Source organism: Volvox carteri (genome assembly GCF_000143455.1).
Source record: "Volvox carteri f. nagariensis unplaced genomic scaffold VOLCAscaffold_24, whole genome shotgun sequence".
NCBI lineage: Eukaryota > Viridiplantae > Chlorophyta > Chlorophyceae > Chlamydomonadales > Volvocaceae > Volvox > Volvox carteri.
In genome coordinates, this window is record NW_003307567.1 from 925,297 (window position 1) to 936,403 (window position 11,107).

An 11,107-nucleotide genomic window follows, 5' to 3' on the forward strand; every position below is an offset into this window, starting at 1 on the left:
TCGTGCACGGAGGAGTCTGTGTACGGGTCTACCGTGATGAGCCGGACGGTGGATGGGACAACTCTGGCCATGGGGAGGTAGGGGGGATCGAGTAGTTTCCACCGGGTGGTGGGGACCATGCTGTAAATGACTTTAGCAGTGCTGCCGAGGTTGTCGAGGAGGTCCGTGTATGTGCGGTCGTCATCCAAGCGGATGACATTGTAGAAGGACAACTGCGAGGTGGTGTAAGGGGGTGGAAGGAAGACGGACAAGTGCGATAGAATCAGCTGGCGGTGACGTGTGTGATGGGAGGTGTTGCGGTTGTTTGTAAGGGGGAAGTGGATGTGCAGGTGGAAATACCTAGGCTGGATATCTTCCAATATGCTGCGAGCTAGAAATCAGTTTCGGTGCACTAGGTATGTGCTGCCCCAATGAACGTGAGCACTGGCTTCAGGTATGCATCCGTGTGAGTGGCGAGCCCTCTGAAGCACTGCGAAATGAACTCGAGGTAGCTGCCGCCCATCCCGTGGACTTACCGCCCGTCCAAAGTAGTTGCCAAAGCGGTTGAGGATGTCCTTGAGGCGCTCGTCATCGATAAGAATGATGACGATGCGGCTGGCTGGGAGTGGCAGGTCGTTGTTGAAGCCCTTGTGCTCCCATCCAAAGATAGCCTTGTACAGCGTACCCTTCTTCAAGCGCTTCATACGGTGGAGCCTGTCTGGCAGGTCCTCTGATCCCGCGGTTGCGGCGAGCACCATGCTCATATCCGGCCGCGGTGTGCTGCATGGGTGTGTCCGTTTGGTAATGGGATGCGTCAAGAGGTGGTGGCACAGTTGAGGTGGTGGCTCATGTGCAGGAATTGGAAGGCATGAGCAGTTGCCACATTATGGTTATGGCAAAAGAACGACTGTGAGCAGGTTGAGTCGTGTAGATGCGCGTGGTGCATTCGATGTTCTATTGCATCAAGTTGGCTTAGGGGTGGCGGTTGGACAGGCTGAGCAGCATGAAGTGCAATCATACCTGGGCGTGTTTTGTGTGGTGGTGGTTGATGCACCGGCGCTGCTGGCAGACAGTGGCGTGGCTGGCGGGTCATCAGCCGTGATCTCTTGGCGCTTGTTTGCCCTGGGAGTGTTTGGTAGGCGGGTTGGCGTATTGCAGGGGTGTAGTAAAGTGTGGTATGATAGGGTGTCATGGTGGCCCGAGGATAGGTGCGTTCAGCTCCCGGCACGGCGCGACTATGGTGGCTCTCACGGCTGGAAAGGCGCATTTCGGCGCCCGGATGGCGCGGCGCGATAGGTGCATTTTGGCGTACGTATTGAATTGTAGATCTAAGATGGAGCATCTGAGTCAACGGCCTAGAGACGTACCTGTCTGGTGATGGCGAATGCGTGCGTTTGTTTTTGTAGTTGTCGTCGAGGCGGTTGTGCTGTGGAGGGATGGATGCAGGTAAGGGAAAGGTCCGTGAGTGCAAAAGTGGTAACAGTTGGGAGATGAATGGGGTGGCAGGCCGAAGTTGTACGTGAAGGAAGAGATGAGTTCGGAGTGGAACTGAACACCCATAGTTGCATGGCCGTTGAACGCATGAGACTTACACGTCGTTTGCAGGATCTGGCTTGGCAGCGGAGATAGAATTTCCGTGTTCGTTTGTTTGTGCCCGGCTGCATGTAGGAATGAATGGGGGTGGCAAAAGATGTCAAGAAGGTTTGCTGTGAGGCTGGCCAAGGCTGCCATGACGTGAAGCATGATTTTTGTCGCGAACAAATATTGCATGTGATGCTAGGATGCTGGCAAAGAAGCGTTGTTTGAAGCATGCAAGGAGTGAGCGAGGCGCGGTATAGTGGGTTTGAAAAGGCAAGCCTGCAGGTTGCATGGCGTGGTAGCAGGATATTTTATATATATGCCTGTTGAGAGCAGTAGTGGTCTCACCTTGTGTTGCCAGGATCGCGTCCTTGACTCCGTAGCGAGTAGCTCATGACCAGGTGTCTCGACCAGAAGAGCGATGCACTGAACGAGGAAAAAATTTGGACGGAATGGCAGGAAGGAATGTGTCCGGCGGCATGGGCAGATGTTATGTGCGTGTTGAGATGTATGGGCATGCGTGAAGAGTGTCTTGGAATATGTACCGTCCGGTACACCATGGGTGGAAAGGGAGGCGGTGTGTGGTAAAAAATTTAGAGGAGCATATGGTGAGATTTTTGCGGGAGGGAAAGGGGTGGGCATAGGGCTGTAACCCTACAATAAAGAACTCCGTAAATCTTATGGCTCATCCACAACCAACGTATTTCTGCCCGCCATGGACGCCATTGTACCCACGGTGCACGGTGCACGGACGACAAGACTGACGGCCTCACACCTGACACCTGGTACTTCGAGGGTGCCATGTTCCTGCTGCCGGACACCACCAGGGACAGTGGCGCCTCTGCTGGCGCCTGCCGCAACAACCTGGTGCAACCTTGATCACTGACCCCCGTGAACCACAGGATCACGGCACAAGCCCCTTCTGGCGCCTCAAGTATCTGCCCCAAGCTGTGCTGGTCACGCCTGCAAAAACCGTGGGCAGCGCCAACGTCTTCAAGGGGGAGGAACTCTTCGAAGATGTGCAGCATGCCTTCCCGGTCTGCCCATGCGCCACGAAGTACCCCCTCAATGTCCACACCCTCGACGACCAGGGCAGGGAGACAGTCCTCAGGGTGCGATGTCGCAACGTCCCTCTCGGAGACGCCTATGCTGTCACGGACTTCTTCGTCCAGGGGTGCAGTTTCAAGGATGACTGCTGGACCGTCGACCTCTGCCCACCGCCAACTGGCATCAAGTGTGCATGCCTCTTTGTCATCCTCATGCGCTACAAGTCCATGGACCATATCCGCCTCCTGCACCCACTCTACAACAACACCTATGAGAAGGCACAGGTCATCAAGGCGTTCACCAAAGCAGCCACCATCCACCCGGACCTCGACACAGAAAGCAAACTCCAGACCGCTGCTGCACAATGTACCCGGGAACAACACACAGCACTCTTCCAGGAAGCACAGCGACTCGTCGACAGCTGGACCGCGAACCGCCCACCACACAACTGCGACCGTGACAGACTGGGACTGTACTCATGCATCATGGGGATGCGACACGGCCCCATGTATGCACTACAGTGAGGCGGTGAGGACAGGCACCCGCCCGGACGTGAGAATGCAACGGCACTAGAACACGAGAACACAAGCACGCGTCCAGGGCGTGGCAATAGCTGGGTTCTGCTCATGACGACCATCAAATGCAGGAACATCCGCGCAGACTGCTGTTACTCCGCTGCTGACAATGCTGCCACCACGGTGATTTCATGCAATTAGTGTGATGCGAGCCTAGGCGGCATTATTCACTTCACCGTTCACAATCCGCGGACATTCCTTGTGCCGTGCTGCTATCAGGGCCCCTCGTCGATTGCTGTTATGGGTCGTTGCTGTTGGATGCCGGACGTGAACCCCGAGGATGCCTTCTGCTACGGCACTGCTGGCTGTGGCTTGCTACTAAGCCACCCTCCATCACAGATGTAATGTAACTGAGTCCTCGCCACTGCTTCCCCACATTATTACCGTTCTCACCTACGCACCACACAGCACCTTACGCACCACACACCCACAGCTGGCCTGGAGTCGAAGCTACGGTCCCCTTCACGGCGCGCCGCGGTATTCGTATCTGGTTTGATGTGGGACCGATCGCCGAGATGGCCGATGTCGGTGCATGCACTGACGATGGCCAGGCTTTTGGCAGACGGGTGTGGTGCAGCCTGCAGGGACCGCGTTTGGTGATATGTGCCCATGTGTGTCAAGCGGGGAACGTGAGGCCCGTTGTGGTGCTGTTGAAGATGGGCAGGGCTATACCTGGACAGCTGGTTATGGTGCTCTTCGTTATGGCCGGTTCCACAAGGTTCCAGGTAAGCAGGGGCGCCTTGCTTTGTGAAGACATCTCTCGGTGTTCGGTTTACCGTATTGCTGACCCATGGGTCGAAGTGTGCGAACGAAATCGACCTGGACGAAGTGCATGTTTGGTACTGGCATTGGCGACCATGTAAATGCTTTCACCGGACTGTCTGTCATAAGTCATGGGCCATAAGTAAGGGCACATCACGTAGGCAACTACGGACAACCACACCATCCGTCCTCGGTCTGTTGCAGTCCTGTTCGTATTCCCCATCCTGCAGCTGCAGCCTGAGCCCTCATCTTACAGCAGGACACCCATCCTAATCCTCCAGCTGCGTCCCCGATCCTCATCCTGCAGCAGCGAGCCCATCCTAAACCTGCGACAGCCTGCAATCCCCATCCTGTCAGCCAGGGTTCCCATCCCCAGCCTCACCCTGAAGCAATCCTATTCCTTGCCTTTGCCCGTAAACCCAATCCTGACGTCGTCACCCTATTCCCCATCCCGCCTGACCAGTACCCGCCCCCAATCCCCAATCTTTGCAACCGTACCGGTCAGCCATCCTCTAATCTTAACAGTGGACCACTTCTAGACACATTGTCATTTCTACGATTGATCATACCATACAGCACCATCCACCATTACCACACTGTACTACGCCATACGAACTGGAAGTCCAAGGCGGTTGATCCTGCCTTTTAGGAACCCTCCTCATCCATTCACCCGAACATCCGCAGAGACAGAGAATTCAGCAATCGCCACCATTCCAGCGTGCGAAACTTGATCCATCAACTGTAACATCAATTCCATATCTCAGCAGCTAGCCATAATCTCGCGCTCCCGACAATGTCGAGGGTCTCCCCAGGAATCGTACCCAGGACTCCATTTTGTTACCTTGATCGAAGCACATGATGGTATTGCGCCTGGTCTCTGTCCGTCTTTTACACCAATGAAGCTGATGCCTAAATCCCTCACCCAGCTGCTTCTGCCAGAGGCCTGCAAAGGGGTCCTAATCCTGTGGCCGGACCGCAATCCTAATCCTGCCCGGCGGGGGCCCAAATCCTAATCCTGTTGGCCGTGTCGTAATCCTTGTCATGGAGCTGTATTGCAACCGAAATCGTGTGGCTGGTTCGTTAACCTTAATTTAGGCTTGGGGCCCCAATCCTAATTCAAGGGTGCCATGACACGGAAACACACACACTGCGATACAGGCGCGAGGCGATGGCAATGCAAGTGCCAATAAAATACAATATTACAGCGGGTACATGATGAAATGAAGTAAAATTGGAAACATAAGAAAACAGGCTGACGAAGCTGCACATTGTGCAGTGCACAACCTGACCATTTCTGCAGTACCGTGCCGTATGACACGCCAGGAAGAGTTTAAACAGGACATCACGTCCAAACACCTTGATTCAAGCACCTACAGATGTGAATGTGGGGCAGTCGAAGATGAAACGTACGTTTTTACTGAATGCCGGGCTTACACAAGTACACGGGCTAAATATGAACGTGACCTTGTGTTTCAAGGGCACGACTTGCACACGATTAGGACAGAGGCCCCACCCCTGGCACTAACCGGGCTCCTGTCGGACATTTGGGAGATCCGGAGCTGCATGCAGCTGCATGCTGAAGCGGACGAGTGAGGATGATGTAGATCCACCACGTAACCGCACTAACAACGATTTACCGCCCATGGACCCCCCGGCCTCCAGGGACACCCCCGCACACGTGTGGAACTTGTAACTTGTAACTTGAGAAAACCCAGGATGCATCCACACTGATCCACACACCCAGAAGATATGCACGTAATATAAAGGAATGTGTTTCAAGCCACGCAGTTCACCGAAGCCCAGATATGTACAAATCAGCCACATGCAGAGAGGTGCCGTACAGGTTGCGGAGGGTTACGGCACGTTCCAGCTTTGACGGCATATGAATAGCGGACCCTTCCCTGCACATCTAGATGAATACACGCACTTCGCACTTGATCGCACACATCAGGGGTGTCAAAGGTCTGAACCATACACGTGAACCATCACAACGAAGTACGCGAGTGGTATGACAGTGGCCATGCAACGATTGCTATTAATATTGGCCAGTCACGTACTGAAGAGTAAAAAATCCACACGTCACTGCCCACTAAATGCCCGTTCCCCATATAATCGCATGGAACGCACATACAGGTCGCCAGCACATTTACCCACATCAAAGCTGACCCTAATCACGGACGGCTGACCAAAGCCGACATCCGCAACCGCTACAACATACACAGCCCGCCTGCTTCACTTCATGAGGTACAGCAACTCGCTGTTCTTCTTGGCGTTCACAATGTCCGGGTACGCAAGTGTGAGCTCCTTTGTGCCGTACAGGATGTTGTCAACGCACTCCACACCCAACATCAGGCTGTGGTCCTGGTTGGCTACTTCGTACTGCGTACGGCAGGAACAGATCAGGGCGATAAGGGTGATAAGGGTGCAGTACGACTCGTGTAGGGATATCAGTTTGGGTTATACTGGGAAGTTCAGGCTGCGACAAATACGCTGGGCTTCAGGCCTTGCGGCAAGGTCATGCCCTCTCAATACGGCCATGGCCTACCTTGTAGCTGCCAAAGCGGCCGCGGCTCCAGATCCCGAACTGCTGCAACCAGGGCAGCGCCTTCTCTAGAACCTCGTCGCGGCCCAAAGAAGGGGTGGGATAGCCGTGCTCGATTCGGCGGTGGTACAGCGACACTACCTCGTCACCTGGCTTCGTGAGCTGGGTGTTGATAGCGCCGATAAGCGTGTCACGGACGACGTCGGACCTGCCAGGACGGTGCGACCCACAAGTTAACAGAGTACCCCAATACTGCTAGCCGATTCGCTAGGATGCGGCCTCACAACGCAATACTCTGTAGCGGTCCCCACCCGCTTCCCACTGACCAAGTGCCCGCGGTGCCGCCCAGTGTGACCGGCTCCTGGTTGACCGGCTTGTAGCTGGATTCGCTAACCTCAAACATCAGCGACCAGTAGGGACCCTCCTTAGGATCGCTGCTGGCTGGCGCGCTGCCGTCGCCCAGGCACAGGGTAGGCAGCTTTGCGTCGTCCGCCGGGCAGTTCAACTTCGCGTAGTTGGAGAACACCGTGCACCTAAGGAGATCACATGCAAAGTAGGCAAAGGTGTCAACCATGAAGGCCGAAAGGCTCCATGAGCCGTCAGCGTCCTGACGCATTGCGGTCTATTTGAGTTTAGTCCAGGCTAACAAAACAAACGGACTAAAACGTTGGACATACATTTCGGAAGGCCGGCCATCGGCTGGTCCTGGCCGCTCAAGACGATAAACCTTGAGAACACCCACCGGTAGAACGGGCAGTTGCTCTCCGGGAAGTATAGCCAGCACTTGGTTCCATGCGGGCACTCCCCACGGATGCCAATGCCGATGATGTGAGAGGAGCTGTGCTGCAACCCCTTGGCCCACTCCTCCTTGCCCAGCCATGTCAGCGTCAGGTCCAGCGGAATGGTGGACACCAGCGCGTCGTACTGGTACTGGTGCCCGTTCTCCAGCGTTAGCACCTTAGCGTCCTTGTCAATGGACACCACTTTCTGGCCGTAGCGCTGTGGGTTTCGGAATTTGTGCCGCCGATCAATATATTACACCGAGAAACTTATTGATATGTACCACGCGGGACTTCCTGGCTGACCGGGTACAGTCGGTACGAATGCTGAGCTCGAGTAACTTGCAAAACAAAGTGAGGAAACCACATCCGATCATCATAGCGCGCCTACTTGTAAGGATCCTATCCATACACCACACTAGGCTACGTTAGGGCGCCGCATTTTACCTGGCGCTCCTCGGGCAGCAGTTTGGCGACACCCTTCCAGATCGCCCCGGTGCCGCCCGAAGTAGGGAACCGGAAAACTGCATTAGGTCCCCAACCGGCGTCCTCCTTGTTGTTAATGACGTTCGTGATGGCGCGGTCCACGTCCACGGTGGCCACACGCTCGCCCAGCCAGTTGCACTGCATAAGACTGGTCGGAATTGCCCACACCTGCAGGGGCAACACAGTGCCATGGCACATGTAATTCGCATGTCCTGAGGCCAAAAGAAGGCACAGGTAAATCCGTACAAGAAGCAGATGGAGATTTCGGACTATGATACCTTAGGGTTTTGATGACGGAAGATAGTATTAGGACAGGCATGGCCATTGCCTGCCGTACCTTAAAACTGTACGGCCGCATGAACAGGTCGGCGATGCCAGGGCCCATCACGCGCAGGATCCACTCGTCGAAGTTTTTCGGGCGTCCTTGCGCAGTCGCGTTAGCAACCTTAGCCTCCACCAACCCGGTCAGGCATTTAATCTGCGTGGGAGAGCATTGTAGGTGGTAGCCATGCAGTGGTGTCCCGCTGGCTGTCCCGCTGGCTGTCCCGCTGGCTGGTTTGCCTGCCCGAAGAAGAGCGTACCTGGTCATCCTTCGGCAGGGCACTGATGTTGTTTTGGAAAGGGTACGCAACCCAGCGGTCGCGGATCCACACGTACGAGACGCGCTGTAGCGTGTTCCACGCTTCAGGTCCGGAGCCGAGGGCACAGTCCAGCAACTCGTCGAAATAGTTCCAATGGCTGAAAATGACGTGACCGCCCATATCAAAAAGAAACCCCTCAGGCGTAACGTCTGTGCAGGCTAAGCCACCCGCCTCGGGAGCCTGCAGCAACAGGTGATCATGCAACTTTGCAAGCTCCCACAACGGATACACAATCTTATGTTCTCCAAGAGCCAATTTTACGAAATTCTGTAGAGCCAATCAAACCTGCAAAGGACCCACCGCGTCGATGAGGAGCCAGTCTTTGTGGCCATGCTGCTGCAGGCGAGTCGCAGCGCCAAGCCCGGTTGGCCCAGCACCCACAATAAGAACACCGACCTGGAAAAAACATATCCTTAAAAGCTTTGCTCAATTTTGCAATGCGTGCAGAGAGCAACCTTACTTTCTCAACCATGGTGGATCTTTAGTGGATTAAGAAGGGCCTTAAGGGAATGGAGGCTGTGTCTTCTATCCTGGAAGAAATAATTAAACTGGCCTGACTTGGCTGTCTATACTGACGTATTTATATTTGTTGACTTAAGAAAGGGACAGCACGCCGTACGTGCACGATCACTGCAACGGGTTTAGGCCCGCCCGCGGCCCGCCCGGCCGTGAGGGCGATGGATTCAGGGCGATGACCTGGATCCACTTCGCCTCGCACTTTTTAATACAGGGCGATGGGCGACGTTCAACAAAGGTCACACTTGGCAAAAGAACAAAAGCCTGCCGACAAGGAAAAGTCTAGTAATCCTTTAATAGATAAAAGGAATAGAATGCTGTGGCGATAAGCTAAAACAATCAGTGTTGGAAAATGTAGGTGGCACAGCAATGCTCACCCCCTTATGTTCATAAAGCCTTGAGTCAAGGTCAGATGATGTCTCATTAAAACCCTAAAACCCTAAGTACTCAGTCCGTTGTTGGCACAGCAAGCTGACGTATGGATACGCGGGAAGCCCATGGCATAACATCTTGTCGTTTCGGACATAGGGAACATATCAGCTTGAAACCAAGCTGGAACAAACCGCTGATTTTCTTGCTGTAATCGAGGGATGCGGCTTTACACAAAGGGGCGGTAATCGGAATGGAGTGGGGGTCATGCACGGGCACAGATGCTCGAAATGGAAGTTGATAGAAGCTACAGTGACGAGTCCGTTACGATTAACGAAATCGGATGATCGCAAGTGAAGTCGTCCAAAACAGAAGTTCTGCCGAAGGGTTTAGCTGAGGTTTTTTAGGGTTTTGGTTTCGTGGTTTAGCTGAGGCAAGCGCGGATGCGGGAAATATACCAAGCAAAGTGCTTATCAAATGTTTATGGTGCAATCCGTATGGAGCTTGTGGTGTTGTTTATAATTGTTAGCCTTATATGACCTTTGCACGCGCACAGACCGGCGGCAGCGATTCTCCTTACCTATCAAAACATCCTGCTGAACAATTATGTTTTACTTCAGGCAAACCTTCTGTGCTAGCGATTCTATAAGGCGCGAAAGCTTGTCGGCGGCTGCCATGACTGAACTGCGTGTGTGTTTCTTTGCCTGGTCGCAGCAAAATGGGCTCTCTCGTCCAGGGCGATGACTTCCCGCACAATCTGCGTCTGCTGAACACGAACGTGGATGGCAAGAACAAGATTATGTACGCTATGACGGCCATCAAGGGCATTGGCCGCCGTTTCCCTAAGCAGGTCTGCAAGAAGGCTGAGGTTGAAATCACGGTGATCGGCGACCCTGTACAAACGGAAACAGCCATCTGGAGCAGCCTGGCTGGTTCGGGTTTGAGGTTAACAAGTCTTTCTTAAACCTGGTAGTGTAAGCAGATGCGAGATAGCTAATGACCACAAAACGGTTGGGGAATTGTGGTGTATGTGGGCGATTTTGTGTGTGAGGATGTCTGGTGCGGTTTCACGTGGGCTAAGCAGCCGCCAGCCCGGCTGGCAGTCCATGCTTCCCAGCTCGCCAGTCGCTCATGTACAGGTGATCACTACACCGCTGTAAGTGGGACTGTTGCCGCCACTGCCGCCACTGCGTCTGATGCTGGTTCTCTTACCGTCACCCTGCCGTCTGTCTCGGCTGTGTGCCAGGTGCGATTCTACGTGGGGATAACGAGCAGCGCTGGTTCATGTGGTACAGCGGCCGCCGCTCTGATTCGCCAGCAGCCGCCAGGGTGGATGCGCTGGCGCCCTCATCCGGCAGCATCGGTGGGTGGGTGGCTGAGTACGGATTCGGGAGCAGAGTTGCCTTGGGGGAGGCCGGTCGGACATGGTGGAGGTGGTGGCAGTGAGTGGGAGCGGAAGATCGCCCTCAGGCAGGCGAGTCCGGGAGTGAGGGATGCTTGAGATTGTCAGCTCTGCAGCCGGCGCCGTACTGTCAACTGAAGGCGAGCTTATGGCTGAGGGAGCTGGCCTTGCACACCACCAATCCCCTCGCAGTCCTGGGCAACCCCAGCTCGCCTCCTACACTCCTAAGCAAGGTTGCGGTATGCAGGCTTGCCATCGCGCCTTGGACGACATCTGCTGCATCTCACACCTGTGGTTGCACACTGCAGGTGTAAACGTGTCGCGTAATGGAATTCGTTGGTTTCGGGGCTATGATGTAATCGAGGGTGCCCGAGGCGCCGACGCCGCGGGAGATGTGGGGCGCCATCATGGGTCCCAACAGGGACTGGTGG

At 54.6% G+C, this 11,107-nt stretch overlaps 4 protein-coding genes across 4 annotated transcripts in view; 2 read left to right on the plus strand and 2 right to left on the minus strand.

Moving 5' to 3' along the window:
• VOLCADRAFT_92118 (uncharacterized protein) overlaps positions 1 to 1,643 on the minus strand; it is a gene marked incomplete at both ends in the record, with an annotated part of 3,425 nt that extends 1,782 nt beyond the window's left edge. The window contains 5 exons of the mRNA XM_002951565.1: positions 33 to 212; positions 516 to 759; positions 1,000 to 1,101; positions 1,347 to 1,405; positions 1,572 to 1,643. Of these exons, the coding sequence (XP_002951611.1) occupies positions 33 to 212; positions 516 to 759; positions 1,000 to 1,101; positions 1,347 to 1,405; positions 1,572 to 1,643 (657 nt within the window). The remainder of the gene's footprint in view (positions 1 to 32; positions 213 to 515; positions 760 to 999; positions 1,102 to 1,346; positions 1,406 to 1,571) is intronic.
• Positions 1,644 to 2,162: 519 nt separating this feature from the next.
• VOLCADRAFT_92119 (uncharacterized protein) lies at positions 2,163 to 4,672 on the plus strand (the record flags this gene model as incomplete). The annotated part of the gene is made up of 5 exons (XM_002951484.1): positions 2,163 to 2,165; positions 2,460 to 3,124; positions 3,613 to 3,904; positions 4,405 to 4,441; positions 4,626 to 4,672. The coding sequence occupies 5 exons, from the start codon at positions 2,163 to 2,165 to the stop codon at positions 4,670 to 4,672; spliced, it is 1,044 nt and encodes a 347-aa protein (XP_002951530.1).
• A 1,501-nt stretch (positions 4,673 to 6,173) lies between these two features.
• On the minus strand, positions 6,174 to 8,930 carry VOLCADRAFT_105145 (uncharacterized protein; the record flags this gene model as incomplete). The annotated part of the gene is made up of 9 exons (XM_002951566.1): positions 8,850 to 8,930; positions 8,690 to 8,785; positions 8,330 to 8,569; positions 8,086 to 8,226; positions 7,710 to 7,916; positions 7,226 to 7,482; positions 6,810 to 7,016; positions 6,487 to 6,691; positions 6,174 to 6,320 (listed from the first exon to the last, which is right to left on the minus strand). The coding sequence occupies exons 1-9, from the start codon at positions 8,859 to 8,861 to the stop codon at positions 6,174 to 6,176; spliced, it is 1,512 nt and encodes a 503-aa protein (XP_002951612.1). The 5' UTR covers positions 8,862 to 8,930.
• A 1,062-nt stretch (positions 8,931 to 9,992) lies between these two features.
• VOLCADRAFT_61524 (uncharacterized protein) lies at positions 9,993 to 10,238 on the plus strand (the record flags this gene model as incomplete). The annotated part of the gene is made up of 1 exon (XM_002951485.1): positions 9,993 to 10,238. The coding sequence occupies one exon, from the start codon at positions 9,993 to 9,995 to the stop codon at positions 10,236 to 10,238; it is 246 nt and encodes an 81-aa protein (XP_002951531.1).
• Positions 10,239 to 11,107: the final 869 nt, after the last annotated feature.